General features: G+C 47.0%; 1 protein-coding gene across 2 annotated transcripts in view; it reads right to left on the bottom strand.

The window, feature by feature from the left end:
* The window catches only part of cdon (cell adhesion associated, oncogene regulated), a 29,076-nt gene extending 13,002 nt beyond the window's left edge, over nt 1-16,074 (bottom strand). The window contains exons 1-3 of one of the 2 annotated variants that reach the window (XM_086164331.1): nt 15,741-16,074; nt 1,315-1,424; nt 155-436 (exon numbers count right to left, since the gene is read on the bottom strand). In XM_086164331.1, coding sequence (XP_086020457.1) covers nt 155-436; nt 1,315-1,387 — 355 coding nt within the window. In that variant the 5' untranslated portion in view covers nt 1,388-1,424; nt 15,741-16,074. Of the gene's footprint in view, nt 1-154; nt 437-1,314; nt 1,425-3,830; nt 3,927-15,740 lie in introns of those variants that run through there. The other variant, XM_086164332.1, reaches the window with a different exon arrangement.
* Between the last annotated feature and the right edge of the window lie 6,157 nt (nt 16,075-22,231).

The following is a 22,231-nucleotide window of genomic DNA, read 5'->3' as shown; positions in this document are numbered from 1 at the left end:
TGCGGGAAAAAAAAAGGAAACCCGGACTCATGAAGGATGCATGCCGAGTTAACACTCCCGCCACTTCCTGTCCCCAGTGATAAGGGCTTCCCTCACTCAAAGCCACTTCCTGTCACACCCTCTCCCACTTCCTGTAAAGCTAGCGGCGGCCTACCTGCGATGGCGACGCGCGCCCGGCGGCTGGCGGCGGCCGTCCCGCCCCGCAGGCGAGCCACACACTGGTAGACGCCGGCGTGCCGCGGCTCAAGGGAAGCGATGGCGAGGAGCCCGGCGTCCAGCGACACGCCTGGAGGCGGCGTCGCGGGATCCAGGGCGGCGCCGGAGAAAAGCCAGGACACCGTCGCCGAGGGGGGGTCGGCCGAGCAGCGGAGGTGGACGGCGGAGCCCCGGGGCTGGACCGAGGAGGACGGCTCGGAGAGGAAGGAGGGGAACGGAGCTGAGGAGGACGGAGGGGAAGGATTGAAACACTGGAAGCCAGGAATCATGGTTGTGTGTGTGTGTGTGTGTGTGTGTGTGTTAAAAGCAGATGTGTGTTTTCGTAATGTCTCCAGACGTCGATCCAAAAAAGTAAAAGATGGATTCCTGAATCGGCAGAATCCTGATCCCCTCGTCACCCCCCTCATTTATCAGCGCCCAAGGCCGAATGGAGGAATCTCCTTCGAAAAGGTTGCAAAAACCTTAAAAAAGGGCAGCAAAACACCTTAAAAATAAAAAAAAACAAACTAAAAACTATCACACTATCAAACTTTCAAGTCAGGAAACCTAAAAACTAGTTAGAAATCTCCTTAAATCACCATAAAACACCTTAAGATTGTCTGTTAAACACCTTAAAAATGCCAGAACGCTCCTTAAAATAACACTTATTAATCTCCTTCTGAAAGGTTACAAACCACCTTGAAAATGGCTGTAAAACACCTTTAAAAAAAGCGAAAAAAAACTAAAAAAAAACAGTTAGGAATCTCCATAAATCCTCAGAATGATCCTATCCTGCAAACCACCTTAAAATGGGCAGAAACAACTTAAAGAACGGTGATAAAGCGCCTTAAAAATGCAATGAACCTCCTCAAAAATGTCCGTAAATCTCAAAAATGGCCGTAAATCTCCTCAAAAATGTCTGCGGCGTCTTGGAGGGAGGTGAATCCACAGGAACTCCTCCGCCTGACGCTTCCTGCCGTTTGCCATTTTTAACTCGTCGCCTTTTGTTGTGTCAGCTTTGCTTGTTTTCCTCGACCCCCGAAACACAGCATCGGTCGCCTGTTCGAGTGCGATAAAGGTGTTTTTACAACAATCGGCGGCGTTTCCGGGGCGACTTACGGGAGCAGCCGGCGAGCCGGGCGTGTCCGAGGCACAGCAGGGCGGACAGCAGCGCCCCGACGCCGCCGTCCATGGTGCACCGCCGTCACGCCGCCTGCTGTCCGGCAGATCTGTGGGGCGCAGAGGAAGGGGGTCAACAGTGAACTTAGAATGGCTTAAAACACCTCAAATTATCAGAAATAGTATATCTTAAAAATGTGCGGACAACACCTTTAAAATGGCTTAAACCTCTTGAAAAATGTGTTTAAGTCACCTTTGAAATGTCTTGAAGCCACCTTTAAAATGTCTTTATGCCACCTTTGAAATGTCTTTATGCCACCTTTAAAATGTCTTTATGCCACCTTTGAAATGTCTTTATGCCACCTTTAAAATGTCTTTAAGCCACCTTTGAAATGTCTTTATGCCACCTTTAAAATGTCTTTAAGCCACCTTTGAAATGTCTTTATGCCACCTTTAAAATGTCTTTATGCCACCTTTGAAATGTCTTGAAGCCACCTTTAAATGTCTTGAAGCCACCTTTGAAATGTCTTGAAGCCACCTTTAAAATGTCTTGAAGCCACCTTTGAAATGTCTTTATGCCACCTTTGAAATGTCTTTATGCCACCTTTAAAATGTCTTAATGCCACCTTTAAAATGTCTTGAAGCCACCTTTGAAATGTCTTTATGCCACCTTTGAAATGTCTTTATGCCACCTTTAAAATGTCTTTAAGCCACATTTGAAATGTCTTGAAGCCACCTTTGAAATGTCTTTATGCCACCTTTGAAATGTCTTTATGCCACCTTTAAAATGTCTTTAAGCCACATTTGAAATGTCTTGAAGCCAACTTTGAAATGTCTTTATGCCACCTTTGAAATGTCTTTATGCCACCTTTAAAATGTCTTTAAGCCACATTTGAAATGTCTTGAAGCCACCTTTGAAATGTCTTTATGCCACCTTTGAAATGTCTTTATGCCACCTTTAAAATGTCTTTATGCCACCTTTGAATGTCTTTAAACCACCTTTAAATTGCGGAAGCCACCTTAAAATTGGATGTGAACCTCCTTAAAAAACAGCTTTAAATCACCTTAAAAATGTCTTTAAAACACCTTAAATTATCAGAAAGAGTAAATCTTAAAAATGCGCGGACATCACCATTAAAATGGCTTAAACCTCTTGAAAAATGTCTTTAAGCCACCTTTGAAATGTCTTTAAGCCACCTTTAAATTGCGGACGCCACCTCAAAAATGGATGTGAACCTCCTTAAAAAACAGCTTTAAATCACCTTTAAAATGGCTTTAAGACACTTTTAAAATGATGGACACCACCTTAAAAATTGTTGTTAGCCTGCTTACAAAACTGCTTTAAACCACCTTTAAAATACCTTTAAATTGCCTTAAAAATGGACATAAAGCTCCTAAAAACCTGCTTTAAACCACCTTGAAAATACATTTAAACACCCTTAAAAATGGCTTAGAACCACCCTTAAAAATGGCCTAAAGCCCCCATAAAAATGGACATAAAGCTCCTTAAAAAACTGCTTTAAGCCGCCTTAAAAATGCTTTTAAGCTGCCTTAAAAATGGTTTCATGCCACCATAAAAACATCTTTAAGCTATCTTAAAAATGGTTTTAAGCCACCTTAAGAAGGGTTTTAAGCTACCTAAAATGGTTTTAAGCCCCCTTAACAATGGTTTTAAGCCACTTTAAAAACGGCTTTAAGCTACATTAAAAATGGTTTTATGCCACCTTAAAAATGGCTTTTAGCTACCTTAAAAATGTTTTTAAACCACATAAAAAAGGGTTTTAAGCCAAAAACTGGACATAAAGCCTCCTTTTTTAATTCCTCTTCCCTCAGTCGCAGGGAGTCTTCAAGTCAAATCAAATCTTTGTAGTTACAGTTAACAGTTAAGACAATTTATATTTCATTATATTTCTTATTCTTCCTCCTTTCTACTATTATCTATTACTGTTATGTTTTTACTTGAAACTGGCATAACAATTTCCTTCGGGATAAATAAAGTTGTTCTCATCTCATCTCATCATCATCATCTCTTAAAAATGCTTTCAAGCCACCTTAAAATGGTTTTAAGCCCCCTTAACAATGGTTTTAAGCCACTTTAAAAACGGCTTTAAGCTACATTAAAAATGGTTATAGGGCACCTTAAAAATGGCTTTAAGCCACTTTAAAAAGGGTTTTAAGCCACCTTTAAAATGGCTTTAAGCCTCCTTAAAATTGACATAAAGCCTCCTTAAAAATGCTTTTAAGCTACCTTAAAAATGGTTTCAAGCCACCTTAAAATGGACATAAAGCTCCTTAAAAAAACAGCTTGAAACGACTTTAAAAATACGTCCTTCAAATTACCTCTTCCACCATGGTGTAGGGCGACGGCACCGCGGGTCCGTCCAAACCCTCGGTTCTGGAGTGTGTGTGTGTGTGTGTGTGTGTGTGTGTGTGTGTGTGTGAGAAAACCCCCGGTCTCCCAAAGGAATCCCGTATGACAATCTTTCTAATCTTCCCGACAGATCCCCTTTACACACCCCTTGATCTCCTGCTCCCCCTCGTCTCCGAGGAGGCTGGAATGCCGCCCCCGTGGCGTGGCGTTGCTGATCCCGCCGCCCCGCTCTTCGTACCGCTCGCTTGTCACAGCGCGTCGCTTCCTCATAGATTCTGACACACACACACACACACACAGGGCGACGGCGTACGTAATTAGCAGCATTCCTCCCTCCTTTTCAACCCGACCCCTCCTCCACCGCCGCCGCCGCCGCCGCCGCCGCCTTTCTTCCCCCGAGCGTAATCCGGGGCGGACTTTGATCCGGGACAAAGGGCCGTCCAGCTGTGATATTCACGCCGGCGCTTTGGCGGCCTCGCAGATGTTGGCGGAAGACCCGGCGCAAACGGACAAACAGGCGGTTTCCGAGTTGTATCGTCGTAGCATTGTAGCATAGCGGCAGTCTTGCGAGCTACGCCGCGTTGTTTACATCCGTCATAATTGTGTTCTCTTTGCCAGAGTGGCTCTCAAAAACATGCTAGCAGTGTTAAGAAGCTAGGAATAAGAGTCGATCTGGGGAAGGAAGTGTTTAGCGGCGGTCATGGCTAAGTCAAAGCTAAAGACGGGCGACGTGGCTAAAGGGGCGGCTATGCTAACAAAGTGATTGCGGTGAATGAAACACAGCTGGCTGGAGATAGCATTCGCGTTAGCATTAGCGAAAAAAAAACCAAGACAAACAGAAACCCAAACAATTCAGGTTTGCTTACATTCTCGTCTGTATTTTGACACAAATAAACCCATAAATGAGTTTTTAAGAGTGCAGGATGTTTTCGGTGCTGGAGAACGGATCAATAATCATATTGATTTCAGAGGGAAACACAGATTCTACTGGAAGACGAGGTTCAACTTTATATAAAAATGGCCGTTTAAAATCAACGTCTTAAGACATCCAGAGATGGAAATAACAAACTTCTGGCTCACACCTCCTTCTTAGCACTGGGGCCAAAGGTCATGGAAGAGCCTCGCAAGGGAGACCAGCCGTGGACACACACACACACACACACACACACACACACACACACAGACAGAAGACAGTGACCCTGGCTGTGTTTGCTGCTGGCTTCCGTGGGGGTGTTGGTGGGTTCGGGTCACATGACTCCACCACGCCGGCGAGATGTGGGCGCTATCCGCCCACGCTCGCGTGTTGCGACAGGCCCCCGCACCGCCGCCGCCGTTTCAAGAGAGGAAACTAGCTTTCCCTGCCCGCCGGAATGACGATACAATAACAAAAAGAAACGCCAACCCCAAACGGGGGGTGTTCTTAGCTCGCCGCGTCCCCAGACGTACGCGGCGGCGACCGGGTGCCCTTGTGTAAACACACACATCTGCCTATCTGGCCGGTCGATCTGGCACAACGAGGAAACACAGGAGCATCAACCACCCGACCCCCCCTCCGGCCCCCCCGCCTTATCTGATTGGCTCAGATCTGACATCCGCCGCCGTGAAGACAGACACTGTGAAGATATCTCATGGCGGCGGCGGCGGCGGCCCGTCCTGATGCTGGCAGCAACGGAGGATTCAGAGATGCCAGGACGACTTCCACGGATGAAAAGAGGGGAGAGGGTTATCCAGAGATCACTTTAGGTATGAAATATATATATAGATAAATATATTTATGAAAAATAAATGTGTAAGAACGTGATGAAACCTCTGGATCTGAGGAGTTTGCTTATCAACACATATTACACTTATATACGCTTGTAAACTCTTTCGTTAGCTTATTACATTTAGAAACACTTGGAAATACTTATGACACTAATAAACACTTATATTAGCTTATTTTGAATAAACACTTATTCCACTTCCATACGCTATTTTATTTATAAATACTTATTACACTTACATATGCTTATTTTACATATACACACTTATTACACTTATATACGCTTATTTTACTTATGAACATATATCATGCTTCTATTTACTTAATACATTGATAGATGCTTTTTACACTTATAAACACTTATTACAATCATATACGCTTATTTCACTACACTTTTTTACACTTATTACACTTATATATGCTAATTACAGTAATACAGGACTATTTAACTACTAAGCGTTATTACACTTACATAAGCTTGTTACACTTATACATGCGTGTTGCACTTTTATAGGCCAATTGTACATATAACATTTAGATCACATTTATACATGTTTATTGCACATATAACTGTTAATTTGCCTCATAAACATGTATTGCCAGTGAGGTGGAGGCAGGAGAGGCCGTGCCTCACTTGCCAATCTTGGAAAGAAAATAAAATGTCAAATGAAAAATGGTTATATTTATCAGTGATTTGCCCTATAAAGATATTTTTCATTAAACTTCAGCAGTTTTAGATTAATTCTTTTTTCAAAATGGCAGGATTTTTACATTGATTGTCAAATAATGTGAAGAGTCATGCAGTGAGGCTGGCGACTGTTGTGCCTCAATGACGGCTGGCTGCTAGCATGCTCTGCGCTAACACCGGATTGCTGTCTCTCTGTATGTCATTTTTAAAATGTTTCAACACTTTTGCTATATGACCTACATTTCCATTTCCTTGTCAACAACTGTATGAGTTACTAGTTTCTTGCGCTGAGCGATCAGAAAACAACTGCCAAGAACCACTGAGTGAGGCACGCAGTTCTCCTGCCTCAAGGAAAACAGAGACTCACCAGCCATGAACTTCACCACTTATTATATTTATACTTGCGTGTTTTTAATATAAAGGTAATATGAGTATATAACTGAAATTACACTATATGCACTATATTTATTCATTCAACTGCGTTTATAAATGCTGATTACATTTATAAAGGCCAATTACATTTACATACGCTTGTTACACTTGTAAATGCTTATTTCATACATACACTTATTACACTAAATGTGCTTAAAACTTTTATACACGTTTATTGTACTTATATAAGCTAACTTCACTTATAAACACTTATTACAGGTATAAACACTTATTACAGTTGTAAACACTTATATACACATGTATATACTTGTTATGCTTGTTACATTTATTAAACTTATATATGATTATTACATTTAGAAACACTTATTTCACTTATAAACACTTTTTACACTTCTATATGTTTATTTCACATATATACGCATATTACATTAATATGTGCTTTAAACATTTATACACATTTATTATACTTATATATGCTTATTTCACTAATAAAAACACTTATTTCATTGAAACCTATACATACCTATATACTATATATATATTTACATTTATAAAACCTTGTTTTAGACGCAAGCATATTACATTTATTTGTGCTTATTACACTTACATACGCTTCTATTTTCACTTCTTATTATAAAAAAGCGAAACCTACTTTGGTGTATATTGTCCTAATTTTGACCTCGAAGACATTAAATCATTAATTATCTAACATGAGTCTATTAGCAATAAGAAGCTAATAATGCAATGTTTTGCAGCTCCGACCTAGCTACCATAGCTAATGTAGCAAACGAAGCTAACGAAGCTAAAGTGTGCAGCGCTGCCGCTCCACCCATCTAAGAGGAGAATCCCCCGCCATTATGTTGTGACTCCATCCTCTCCGAACGCCGCGCTCGCCTCTCGGGAACTCCGGGAAACCGAAAACTTCCGCGGGCGAGTAAACGAAGTAAACGGAGTAAACGAAGCCGCGGCAGATTGAGATTAGCTCTGCACATTTCTGCAGGCCGGCGCTGACAGGTGGCTTCCTCTGCTTCCCCTACTCCACTTTCAACCTCCACCGCTGGAAAAGGAGGACAAGTCTTCATTTCCAAATCCCCCCCAACCTACACCGACTGCCCCCTCACGCTCGGGGGTGTGTGTGTGTGTGTGTGTGTGTGTTAAGGCTGGGGTGGGGGGGGGTTATTGACTGACACTTAGCTTAACGGCGCGGAAAGCGAGTAAAAACAGCGGCCTCCGGAGGGCGCCGCGCATTCCTCACCCACTTCATCTCACTTGTGAAGGTGGAGGGGCGCCTTTATTTATCCTTTGTGGGGGTAATACTACACCCGCACACAGGAATAGCACCCCCCCGGGGCAAGAAGGGGGGGCAAGAGGGTTCCCTGCTGTGGATGTGGGAAAAAATAAACACACTGACAGGTTGGAGGTGGAGGTGGAGGCAACACCTGCGCTATGCACCCCCTCCCTCCACATTGTCATGGTATCTGGGTAAACAGGGGTCCGATCGATAGCACCATACCACCACCGACACACACACACACACACACACACACACACACACACACACACACACACACACACACACACACACACACACCTCCTGGAGCCACGGGGATGACGGTCTAATCTGAGCTGATTCACATGCTACACCCACCTCCCTCCCACCCCCCGGACCTGTCTGCGCTCGCCCTGCGGAGGATCTGCAACACACACATTCCTCAGCCCTGCACACACACACACACACACACACACACACACACACACACACACACACAGAGGAAAGAGATGGGAGATAGATCCAAAACAAGAAGATGAGATGCACTGAGGGGGGGGGACATTTGAGGGATGGTAGGGGTGGAAGTGGAGCATTGAATGGAGGGGGAAGTTGCAGAGCTACAGGGGTTTGCTGTGGTCTCTGATTAAAAAGGTGTTATTTAAATAAGTGAGGGAAAGAAAGAAAGGAGAAGAAAGAAAGAAAGAAAGAAAGAAAGAAAGAAAGAAAGAAAGAAAGAAAGAGAGTGGGTGTGGCTGAGGAGCCAGGGTGCAGTTACACCTCCTGGCCACTAGGTGGCGGGCGCCGATGTTGAGGCTAGCCGCAAGACGGCGTCTCAATCGGGATTGGTCAAAAATGGAGCAGGGGGCTCCTGATTGGGTGATCACCTCTTGATGGGGAACTGGCAGGGGGCGGAGCCACACAACATAGCTCCGCCCATTTCCCCCAGTGCACTGTCGCTTTAAGATATGAGGCCTCGTCGGCGCTGGACTACAGTGGGGCTCGGCAGTGCACACACACACAATCACACACACTGGTGTGTATGTGTGTGTCGGTACGGAGGGTCAGTCGTCAGGGTGACTATGTGGCAGCGGCGTGGGATCAGACAGGAGGAATGACAGGAGACCCCCACCACCACCAGGGGATCAGACAGTCACATCCCACAAAGCCTTGTTTACCAAGGACACACACACACACACACACACACACACACACACACCTCCCCCCCCAAAGCCGGGGCCTGGGAGACGGCGTTGATTCCAGCCTCAGGCGAGTTGGCCGGGGATGCAGAATCCGAGGGGTGGCGGCAAACTGAATGGTACAGTATGTGAGGACCCCCCTTCGCTCCCCCTGCCGTCTTAGCTGGAGATCATCCTGCAACGTCTTGTTTCTCCTGGGAATGAGCGAAGGGGGGGGGTTCCCAAGATCCTGAACAGCAGGATTAACCGTGGGAGGTGGAGGTAGAGGTGGGTGAGGGGGTTTGGACACTGGAGACGCCCCACAATGCCGCCGCCGGACCTCTTCAACTGGCAAATGTAGCCGACAACACGCCGCCATTGTAGCTGCTGCTAATTCACAAGGTGAGAAGAAGAAGAAGAAGAAGAAGACCAAGACTGGGTGTTTCACTCCTCAGGAGTGAAGGGGATGGAGAGACTGACACTGGATGCTTGCGCACACACACACACACACACACACACACACACACACACACACACACACACACACACACAGATGTAACTTGATTTATCCATTCCCTCTTGGACTCCATCAGCACTGCTGTCGCTACGGCAACAAGAATCAGCCCCCCCCCCCCAAAAAAAGATACCCTGGATGTGATTCAAGACCTGCACACACACACACACACAGAATTAAAACCCCACATAAAAAGCGTTGTGACCCCCCCCCCCCACACACACACACACACACTTCTAGATGATGGATTGACCCTGCAGAATATAATGGAGTAATGGGCTTGTCCACGCAGGCGGCGGGAGATTTATGGGATGGCGGCGAGTCTCCGCAGCCTGCCAGCAACCAAAACAAGCCTCTCCGACGCTCCTTCAGGGCTGCACGCAAACAAGCTGTGAAGTTTGACGACCCAAATATAACACACACACACACACACACACACGTCGGGGGGGAGTTTGGGGTCATCAAGCCAAACCAACAGAACCAGAAATCGATTTTGCGACTATTCCTGCAGAGACGACGAACGGACTGCGCCATTATAACTCCACGGGAGTGGGGTGGCGTGGGGGGGGGGGGATACTGTGTACACACACACACACACACACACACACATAAAGATACTATCGTGTTGTGCTGGTCCTGTCATCCTCCTTTAACCATCTTAAATTTAGACCCCCTCCCAACACACACACACACACACACACACACACACACACACACACACACACACACGCCACATGTTGAAGTCGGGATGGCCCAAAACAGCACCCGTAACCACAGCCCGAGGGTGGGAGGCGGGACGCCGCCGCCGCCGCCGCCGCCCGCCTCACACACCGCCTGGGAGAAAAACAGCCCTTCAAACAAGCAAGCTGTTTGTCAGCTGTGTGTGTGTGTGTGTGTGTGCATGGGGGGGGGGGGGTTGCCAGCCACCGCCGCTGGCTTAATATAGTCTTGCCGAGCCCAGGAGCGCGCACGTTTCTGGCCGGCCTGGAAACCGGCGTCAGTTGGGACGTATCGGTGCAGCATTGGAAATAGAAAGCTGTGGTTTGCAGAGGAGGGGAAGCCCGGCCCCCCCGCCCACCGCCGTGACGCAGGCGGACGCGACCGGCGGCGTCACAAAAGACGCCGCGGCACGACAAGAAGTAGAAGAGCTCGTGGCTCCTCGTGCACGGTGCCACGTAACACGCGTTGCATGTGGGCAGGGCCTACGGAGAGAGGGGACGGAGCTTCGAACCCCGAGGGGGATTCGCTATCGGGGCGGCCGGGGTCATTGTTAGCCGTTAGCCATTAGCACGGCGAGCTCTCTCTTGGATGTGCGCTTAAAAAGCAGAGATCTAAAGATCTCTTTGCACGTCATCGCCATGGAAACAATTCAAAGGCTGATTCCTGATTAAATACGATCAAAAAATATAATTTTTCCAAACATTTAAAACATAACGTCTAACTTAAGACTTGGAAATCATAGAAATAGATATTTGGTGTTTTTTTGTTTCCTGTTGAAAACAAGACAATCTGGCCCACAGCGCCCCCTAGTGTCCAGGGGGACCACAACAATGGAATTATTTCAAAATCTAAAAATTTAAAACATTTTTTTTTCTTTTATTATGCTGATTTTAATCCGGCTTGCAGTATTTCTCCAGGTACTGACCCAGTTGGCTTTCCTTATCATCCTCACAACCCTGTATATTCATATATGGTCTGTTTAGTCTGTTTTTCCATCACGCGATTAGAAAGCGAACCCCGGCACTCCGATCGCCCGCCGGTTCTCCGCCCTCTCCCCCCCCCCCGCCGCCCCCCGCCTTCGGTGGCCGGCTGGAACATCTGTTTCTGCTGCTCGGGGAAAACTGTTTGTTTGTCTTGACAATTATGAGCCGATGTTTCTCATTTCATCTCACAAAAAAAAAAAAAAAATCTCCTGAAAAAGTCATTATCCGGTTGCAGGTCCTTCCAGATGGAGGCGGGGGAGGGGGGGGGGGCGGTCATCCGTCACGCCACGGCCTATCGGTGACGGCGGCGGGGCAAAACGCGTGTTATAACAATGGCGAGCAGATAAGACGGCGGCGCTGCGTAAACACAGCCGACACCCTCCGGCTCCTGTGTTTACCTCCGCCGCCACGTTTGGATTTACCAAGTTTCCCGCCGCGTCCTGAACCCGGGATGGATTTACGGCGGCGTGAGGAGGAAGGTGGGCGGGGGTCCTTGTTAGCGCTGCAGCTGCGGGGCGCTAACCCGGCTGGCGCGGCTCCTTCCCGGGGCTCGCCGCCCGTCAGCGCCCGCCTCATGGCTGCTGCACGTTGTCAATCAGCAGCTCCTCCGACACGGGGGGAGTGTGTGTGTGTGTGTGTGTGTGTGTGTGTGTGTGTGTGTGTGTGTGTTGTCCCCCCCACCAACCTCTCCAGCTAATGGGGTCTGAGCTTGCCCTTGACAAATGGTATCTGAGGCCAGCTCCGGCTCCAGGATGGATGGGAGGGTTTTTTTTTTCTTTTTAGAGGGGCAGGATTGTGGCTCTGAGCAATGAGGGTTTAAAAAAAAGGGGGGGTCAGGAGTTCAAAACAAGGCAGGTTTCAATTTGGGGGTCAAATGTCGTCCGGATGGCAACGGAAGGGTAAGATCAAAATATGGCGGCGGAGGAAAGGGGGGGTTCTGTGCAAAACCACATCAACGAGGTTTTTTTTCCCCCTCTGGTGTGCACGAGCGGGGTTAGCAACAGAATCAGAAACTTGAATTTGTCCTCTGAGGGGCAATTGGGGGGCAAATTTTGAACATCACAGAATTAAAAAAAAAAAGTAAAAAAAAAAAAAAAAATATATATATATATATATATATATATATATATATATATATATATATATACACAGGACTGTGTGTAGTTCTTTATCTTCTGTAATGCAATTACCAAAACAAAATGCCATACACTCTGAATTCATTACAAATCAACTGAAATATTGCAACCTTTTCGTATTTTAACATTGCGTGGTATGGCTTACATCTTAAGAAAATCCTATCTTAAAATATCAGAATATCATGAAAAAGTAATTTTTCTGTTTTTTTTAATTGCATTACAGAAGATAAAGAACTTTTATCACAATATTCACATTTTCTGACAGTCCTGTATATATACATACATATATATATATAAATGATAATTTCCCATAGGGGAAATACCTTTGTCACAGCAGCGTAACAGTTATTTCAAAAAATAAAGTAAAATGTAAATATAAATAGAGGGACAGAAGATGAATAAATAGACAGCAGCAACAACAACAATATCAGGGATAATAATGGACAACATAAAGGGATCAGTAAGGCTGAAAAATACACAATTTATATTTATATATATATATAGATATAGATATATCTATATATATATGCACTGCTCAGGGAACACTTAAATAACATCCTAGATCTGAATGAATGAAATATTCGAATTTATTACTTTGCTTTTCACATAGTTGGATGTGCTGACAACAAAATCACACAAAAATAATAAATGGAAATCACATTTATGAACCCATGGAGGTCTGGATTTGGAGTTACACTCAAAATGAAAATGGAAAAACACACTAATGTTGATATAATGTCCTTAAAACAAGTGAAAATGAATCAGTGTTAAAGTGTTTCCTTTATTTTTTGAGCAGTATATATATAGATATATATCTATATATATATGTTAACAGTGGTGGCGAGGGGGGGGGGGAATTAGGCCCCGCCCCCTGATTGGTTAATTGATTAATTATAATCCAGCCAGATTCTGAGTCCTCAACAAACGCAATCGCATGACCCTTGACCCCCTGCTGTCGGATGAGCGCACAGAAGGTGCACGTGAGGCGGACATGTTCCCCCCCCCCCCCCCCCGTTATCGCCACGACGACTGCCGTTCCCGCCGAACATCAAGGCGAAGGAAACAGGAAGTGAGCGGATTAATCAGACGTCAGATAAAAAGAAAAAGAACTGATTTTTTCCATTTCCCTGCTGATATCCTGATTTTGTTTTTTTTTCTCGTTTTTCCGTCGCCGCTCGGTGTCGGTTGGGGTGTCGCCACGGCAACAGGGCCAACCTTAAATGTCGGAAAAACGGGCTAGGGCCTTTTCGGCGTCTTCGGCGTGGGCCCGCGGGGGGGCAGGGGGACCCACGCGGTCCGCCGCCGCCGTCGCGTGACGGCGAGGCTGCGTCGGAGCCATTAACGAGCGCCGGAGTCGCTATCATTACACACGCTTACATTCAAATTGCCCACTTAGCATAGTTCTCCTGCAGCAACATGTGTTTATCATTAGCCGCCACGCTAATGGCTCGGACATTATTCCAGCACACTTAATGGCGGAGCTGTTCTCTGCACAAGTCTGACTGATAAAAGTCGGCGTGGTGGTGGTGGGGGGGGGGTTGGGGGGGGGTTATAGTGTATTCATTCAACACTCGCTCCCTCACACACACACACACACACACACACACACACACAGGAAAAAATTAGTAAAATGAAAAAAAATAAACTGAAGGCGAGAACTGGCTACGAGTGGGTGTGGGGTTGTTGCAGCGGGGAAAGTGTGTGTGGAGGTGATGGGGGGGTGCATAAAAAATAAAAACACACACACATACACACACACACACACACATAAATACATTTGCATGCACTGCCGCTAAAAATGGCTGCATTTGAGAACACGTCATGCAATCTGTGTGTGACTGAGCGGAGCTCGCTTCTCCAGGTTCTCCTCGCCGTTTTGAAGGAACGTGGACGCTGCGGACGGACCTCCGTACCCCCAGTGGGGGGGGGGGGGGGGGGGGGTTGCCCCGGGACCTCGGGGGGGAGGGGAGGGGGGCAAAGGGGCACAAACAGGCCCGAAAAAGTCCCGCGACCCCTACAGCCTTGGGGCGCCTCCAAACACAGCGGGGCGTCCCGGTGGCAGCCGGCCGGGTCCGAGGACAATCAGAACCGGGGCGCCCGTCGGAGGCCCTCCCAACACACACACACACACACACACACACACATACACACACACACACACACTTCCCGCCGCTGACGCAACAATGCACGGGCAACCGTTTGAACTTGAAAGTGTTTTATCTGCTTGCAGCCATGTGTGACCCCACGGCTGGATGTCATGCGTCGGATGGGAAGGGGGGAGTGGGAGTGGGAGTGGGAGTGGGGGGTGAAGGCGTCGGGGGGGGGTGGAACTTTGTTCTCAATAACTTTTTTTTTCCTTTTTTGGAGTCACCCCTATGTAACAAAAGTCCCTGTGATGCACTGATGATAGGGGTAAGAGGGGGGTGACACACACACACACACACACACACACACACACACACACATCTGCAGCCCATACAATATTTACTTCAAACAGGAAACACTGGGAATAAAAAAAGCACTGCTTTAAATATTTTAAATACTTTATTCTAAATGAACACTTGTATCAACGTGTTTCTATACAGGCTGAATCCACCGTGTGTGTGTGTGTGTGTGTGTGTGTGTGTGTGTGTGTGTGTGTGTGTGTGTCGTCTTCAGCAAAACCCAGAGGAAAATCACACACACCTTTACTCACTTTTATCTCTTATTTTTATTTTCCTAACGTGGGCAAAGGAAACAGGAAGTGGATAAAAAAACTACTTCCTGTTTCCTCTGGTCGGTTTGTTTTCACTGATTTCTCAGCAAGAAAAATTTAAGTAAATAGTAAAAAGCACACACACACACACACACACACACACACACACACACCTACATGGTAAACAATCTCACTTTCACTGCTGCAGTTTCCACACACACACACAAACACACACACACAGGGATTCAATCTAATACAATAATGGTGGTCTGTGTTTTGGGGCTTTCAAATATGAGACACGGGACACGTCCACGGGCGTGGGCCCCCACGCGCGTCCCCTTTATTTACCAAACAAATCCATTTCCGGTGTGTCAATCAATCATCAATCGACCCACGCAGGACTTTAACAGGGGTGTCGGGGGGGTCCTCCCACGCACACGAACGCTTTCAATACATATATATATAAAAGTAACCACCCGACGGTTCTCCGTGACCGCGGCTGTCGGCGTGGACGTGGACAGTGAACGCATTGACTCCCCCCCGCACCTCCCGCGGTTCTCGCCACCCAGCGTGCGCGCACACGGGCCAAACTTTATGAATCACCGTTGTGTGCGTGCGTGTGCATGTGTGTCGGTTTCCAGAGGCGATTACCCTCCCCGCCACGCAACGCCGCGCCACGCAAACCCACGCTACCCCCCCCCCAAAAAAAGCCTCCTTACCTCTGTCGCGGGTGGGCGGCTCAGCGGCGACGCGCATTCTCCCGGCGGATCCGGACGGGGCCCTCCATTCCACGGCGCGGGAAAACGAGGGGGGTCCGAAAAGGTGCGACGAGTCCCACTCCCACGAACACTCCCCGGTGTGCGTTGCGTGTACGTGTGGAGGAAACCCGAGAACAAACCCAAAAAAAAAAGAAGAAGACAACAGACGCGTGGAATCACTCGAGAAGAAAACCACGCGTGAAACTCTCCGTCCCGCCGCGGTGGTTTCTCCGTGGCGGCTCAGCGTGCCGGCGCACACGCATCTCCGTGGGGCCGCGCGTCCGGACTGCCGAGGAAATCGCGGCGGCGGCGCCGTGGCTGCTGAGAGTGGAGGGGGGAGTGGAGTGGGTGGGCGTGGGGTGGGGGGCAGGAATGTCCCAGCCCCGCGGAGGGAGGGGGAGGCGCCCCTGCAGATTATGCATTAACAAGTTTTTACAATCTAATGAGTGTGTGTGTGTGTGTGTGTGTGTGTGTGTGAGTGTGTGTGTGTGTGTGTGAGTGTGTGTGTGTGTGTGTGTGTGTGTGTGTGTGTGTTTCCGCACCTGCGAGATTTTTCAGGATCCGGATGTGATTGAACGACGCTTTAGATCACGTGACTCGACATCACGTTTCTTTGATTATAATAAATATTATAATTTTTAATAGAATACATAATTTGATATAATTTTAATGTATAATCTTATAGCATTTTATTATTATGGAAAGATATAAGTTATGAAATAAGATAAGATAAGCTTTATTGATCTCCATAGGGGAAAGTCCGATGTCACAGCAGGGTAACAGTTATAATGTCAAAAAATAAAAAAGTCAAATAAATGTAAATAGAGAGACAGAATACAGACGACAGCAAAAAATCCATCAATAAATAGAAAACAACAACGTCATGGATAATAATAATGATAACATATAATAATGGACAACATATAGGAACAGTAAGGGTGAAAAATACATAACTTGAATTAAACGATAATATAGAGTGACAATAGCAATGACAAGAATAGAATAAACAAAAATAGGCAGGAGGTGTGCAGGCTGAGACTAACAAAGATAAGAATGCCATCTGAGTTTTAATGTTATAAATATATATGTAAAATTTTATTATCATTATTATTCAGTGATTATTTTTGTGCCGTCAGGACTGCGACAAAAATGTGTAAAAAGAAATAACATGAAAAAACATTTTTTTTAATTAATTTTAAAAAGTAGTTTTCTGTTTGTTTTCATTTAATTTATTTATTTTCATTATTTTAAATTTTTTGTTTATTCAGTAGTTAATTTTATTAATTTTGATAATTTTTAAATGATTTGTATATTTATAAAGACGGGAGACCTTAAACAAGCAAAGGCAACAGAAGGAAATGATAAATCAATACATGGATGGGATAATGTCTCAGAAAAAATTCCAGACAGTATTTCTACACACACACACACACACACACACACACACACACACACACACACACACACACACACATAGCCACTGTGCGTGTCCGTGAAATGGCAACAAGCAGAAAAGGTGCAATGTAGAGCCGAGTGGATCGCAACATGCACAAATGCGTGCACAAACACACACACCAACAAACACACATATGCACACGCACACACACACACACACACACAGAAGTGTGTCAATACTATGGTGAGGTCTCTGAAAATGGCCGACGTGTAGAAAAACAGATGCCGGGTTGGGTTGGCATCTGTTTCAGTGGAACCCTGTGAAACCGTCGATTCTATCCCACACACACACACACACACACACACACACACACACACACACACACACACACACACACACACACACACTGTATGTCAGAACCACGTTTCCAAAAATGGCCAAAAAAAAATGGAATGCTGGGCTGGGCCTGCATCTGATTTGAAACCTGATGGATATGTTGGTTCTATCACACACACACACACACACACACACACACACACACACACACACACACACACACACACACACACACACACACACACCCATGCACACTGGGCCCACAGATCCAGTAAAGTAGAATTGCCCCACAAGGGGCCATTGGGACTCCAACCCTATGTGTACATACATGTGTGTGTGTGTGTGTGTGTGTGTGTGTGTGTGTGTGTGTGTGTGTGTGTGTGTGTGTGTGTGTTCTGAAAAAGGCGGACCCACTTGGCCCGACCCGACGATCTGTTTTTTCGTCCATTTTCTGGCTACGTCACCATGGTACCAACACACACTGTGTGTGTGTGTGTGTGTGTGTGTGTGTGTTGGCAAGGGTAACTCCTGGCACTATGATGAACAAGAGTTGGGCCGCGCCATTTCCCCGTCAGGAGGGGTGACGCATTTTTGGGCAGATACCATCATGGGTTGTGTGCGTTCTGCAAACACCGTCATCATCCGGAGAGGGTTAATTATGCCCTCCTTCGCAGACTGCAGGTGCAGCTCAGCGGTGGAAGGTGTGAGGAAGAGGAGGATGAAGAAGCGCCGCTTGTGGAGAGTGTTTCCAGAAGGATTCCACGTTCTCCTGCATGTTCTCCGTCTTCGGCCTCCAAAAAAAAAAAACGCCGAATTCTCATCTTCGTTTCCACCCCTTTTTGTTTTCCTGAAGAGAAGAACTTTAAGTAGAACGGAAGCGACGACACTCGCCCGGGTTTATAAACGTTTTATAACGCGAGCGCGTCTCACTTCCTGTCTGCGTCCCCGCCCCTCTCGTCTGTTTCCCTCTAAAGGGTCGGGAGCCGCTTGACGGAGGTGCTTTTAAAAGACGTCGGGGGTAAATAGAGGGAAAGTGAGGGTGTGATTGGACACAGTTGCATGTGAAAGGCCGGGGGAGTCTGCAGGGAGCGGCGCACAAAGGGGGGGGGTGTGCAAACACGGGGGGGGGGGCAGGTTCGTGCACGAAACGTAGCGCACGTTGAGCGGCGGGTGACCTCTGACCCGTATTCATCCTGATAATGGCGGCTTCGCAAACATTGCGACACTCTTGCGTCGATTCGCAGGTGATTTAGGATTCTTAGCAGGGGGTGGAACGGTCCACTTCTCTGCTGGGGCGGGGGGGGAGGCTGGAACGGTCCATGTCCATACCGGGGGGGGGGGGTAATCAGCTGTCAGCCGGGTGTTTACGACCCGCAAAGCAGCGCTGTTGTCGGGAGGGGGAGTAAAAGGGGGAGTAAAAAGGGTCGGGGTATTAAAGACACTTTCCAGATAACGGGACGGCTCCCGATCGGAGGCTCCTGATTGGTCAATATCTGATGGTCACATGATCCGGGGTTCCCGTCAGGATCCGTGACCTCGGTCCGGAAACGACCCGACGCTTTTTTTTTGTTTCAAGCCTCTGCAAAGGCGGGGGGGTGATTGACAGGTGAGCCACAAGCCCCGCCTCCTGCTCCAGAGAGATCAATGGATCAATAGATCGATAGATTGATAGATTGATAGATTGATAGATAGGAGATGAGACGCAAACACATCTGTGTGTACATATTTAAAACTGTGTGTGTGCGCATGTATGTTTAGGAGTGTATGTGTGTGCACTTGCATGTATGTTCGCTTGAATAAGATTCCTCCACACGCACTGTGTCAGTGAACGTGTGTGTGTGTGTGTGTGTGTGTGTGTGTGTGTTTATGCGCATATTTCTTTGTGTGAGCACATTTGTGTGCATGTATGTTTGTGAGTGTTTATGTGTGTGTTATGTGCATGTGTGCGTGTACGTGTGTTTGTGTGTGTGTGAGCGCCTGTTTGCAAGTGTGTGTGTGTGTGTGTGTCTGTGCCTGTTTGTATGTGTGTATGTATATGTATGTGTGTGTGTGTGTGTGGTGGGGGGGTGCCTGTTTGCAAGTGTACGTGTGTGTGTTTGTGCCTGTTTGTATGTGTGTATATGTATGTGTGTGTGTGTGTGTGTGTGTGCGCCTTTTTCCAAGTGTATGTGTGTGTGTTTTTGCCTGTTTGTTTGTGTGTGTGTGTGTGTGTGTGTGTGTGCGCCTTTTTCCAAGTGTATGTGTGTGTGTTTTTGCCTGTTTGTTTGTGTGTGTGTGTGTGTGTATGTGTGTGTGTGTGCCTGCCTGTTTGTGTTTGTGTATGTATATGTATGTGTGTGTGTGTGTGTATATGTATGTGTGTGTGAGTGTGTGTGTGTGTGTGTGTGTGAATGTGTGTGTGTGTTTGTGTGTATGTGTGTGTTTGAGTCTGTTTGTATGTGTGTGTGTGTGTGTGTGCATCTGTGTGTGTGAGTGTGTGTGTGTGTGTGTACGTGTGTGTGTGTGAATGTGTGTGTGTGTTTGTGTGTATGTGTGTGTTTGAGTCTGTTTGTATGTGTGTGTGTGTGTGTGTGTGCATCTGTGTGTGTGTGTGTGTGTGTGTGTGTGTGTAGCAGGTACCCTCTCCATCTGTTTCCTGCATCAGTCCCACTGATCTCCTGCAGGCTCTCTGGGAACTCCATCAGTCTGTAACGTCTCACTCTCCAGCTCTGCGTGGGCGTTCCCTCGTGCGACCGCCACGGACCCCGTGCCCCCCCGCTCCGACCCCCGACCTCAACCCCCGACACACACACACACACACACACACACACACACACACACACACACCACCTGATATCATATATCCATGAGGACTCTAATAGAGACACTTAGAGTCTATCTGATCCTCCTCTCAACCATTGGATCAATATTATGATCATAGACGATAATCAAATATGCAAATTGAGGCTGGGGGAGGAGGACCAGGAGGACCAGGAGGACCAGGAGGACCAGGAAGACCAGGAGGACCAGGAAGACCAGGAGGAGGACACAATGTGAAATATCATCGGCGTTTAAACCCCTGCGCTCCCCGTGATCCGGTGATTTACGGCGCCGGCCCCCGGGAGGAGCAGATCACAACGCAGCTGCTTCGGCAAAAATGCATCTACCAGATCCACAACACACACACACACACACACACACACACACACACACACACACACACACTCCATTTCCACCTCCACCTCCAAAGCGGCCTGAACGCCACCCGGTTTATTTAATGAGGATTAGCACCCTCACCTCAGGAGCGGTAGCCATGGGAACAGGAAGTAAAGAGGTGACCCCCAAGATGGCCGCCGGCGTGTGAATGGAGGCATTCCACAGCGGCAGGGTGTCCGTCGGGGGGGGGTTGTTTACCCCAGAAGGGGGACTGTATAAATAGCGAGTGCTGCTGTTTGAAGTACTTCCTGTCACCAGGCGTTCCATAAAACAGTGGTTAAACCCCCCCCCCCCACACACACACACACACACACACACTCACACACTTGGTCCGGGTCAGCTCGGACCCGGGTTCACTCCAGGACCCCATCACGCAGGTCTTGAAACCCCCACGGATTCAGAAGTTGTAGCGTCGCTAATTAACTAGCGATGATTATCTATCCAACTCCCGGTGACCTCTCGGTGACCTCTCGGTGACCTCCTGGTGACCTCCTGGTGACCCCACCTGCCTGTCAGCTGATCTCCAAGCATCGCTGCTTCTTCACAAAAACATTATGAAGAAAAAGACATGTGGAAAACAGACAGCCTTTATGACCGATGGTGGACGAAGAGGCGGATAAAATACAACCACGGCTCAACGCCTGTCCAGAGGGATGGAGACAGACACGTGCATGAGTGTGTGTGTGTGTGTGTGTTCACAAAATAGTACTGCAAAAAAAAAAAAAAAAAAAAAAAAAAATCATTCACTCATTCATCCACAGTCCAGACCTTCTGACGGCGGCGGGGGAGCCTATCTCTGCTGTGATTGGACGAGAGGCGGGGTTCATCCTTGACCTGTCAATCAAATAGATTCATTCACATCATATAAAGACGCAATCATTCATCCTCTCATTCACACGTCCTACACCTGCAACATTCACTCATTCATGCATAGCTCATATAGATACATGCAAACATTCATCCTCTCATTCATGCATCATATAGACGCGTGTTATTCACTCATTCATACACAAGTCATATAAACACATGCAACCATTCACTCATTCATTTTTATGTCATATAGACATGCAATCATTCACCCTCTCATACATGCAACATATGAAGACACAACATTCAAAGTGTCAGGGGTTCTATGTGATAGAAGACTTTCAGCCAGAATAAAAGGAAAGGTGTACAAGACAGTGGTGAGACCAGAGATGATGTTTGGACTAGAAACTGTTCCAATGACCAAAAGACAGCAGGCAGAACTAGAGGTTGCAGAGATGAAGATGTTGAGGTTCTCTTTGGGAGTGACCAGGATGGAGAGGATCAGGAATGAGTCTATCAGAGGAAAAGCACATGTTAGATGTTTTGGAGAGAAGGTCAGAGAGGCCAGACTGAGATGGTTGGGTCATGGACAGAGAAGAGATAGTGAATATATTGGTAGACGGATGCTGGAATTGGAGCTGCCAGGCAAGAGGTCTGGAGGAAGACCAAAGAGAAGATTTATGGACGTCGTGAGAGAAGATATGAAGGTAGTTGGTGT

This window comes from Fistularia commersonii, chromosome 18, assembly GCF_037954325.1.
Source record: "Fistularia commersonii isolate RoL2024-O1a breed Wild chromosome 18, RoL_Fcom_v1.0, whole genome shotgun sequence".
Lineage (NCBI taxonomy): Eukaryota > Metazoa > Chordata > Actinopteri > Syngnathiformes > Fistulariidae > Fistularia > Fistularia commersonii.
The sequence above is the reverse complement of the archived record's forward strand: the minus strand, read 5'-3'. Positions and strand labels throughout refer to the sequence as shown.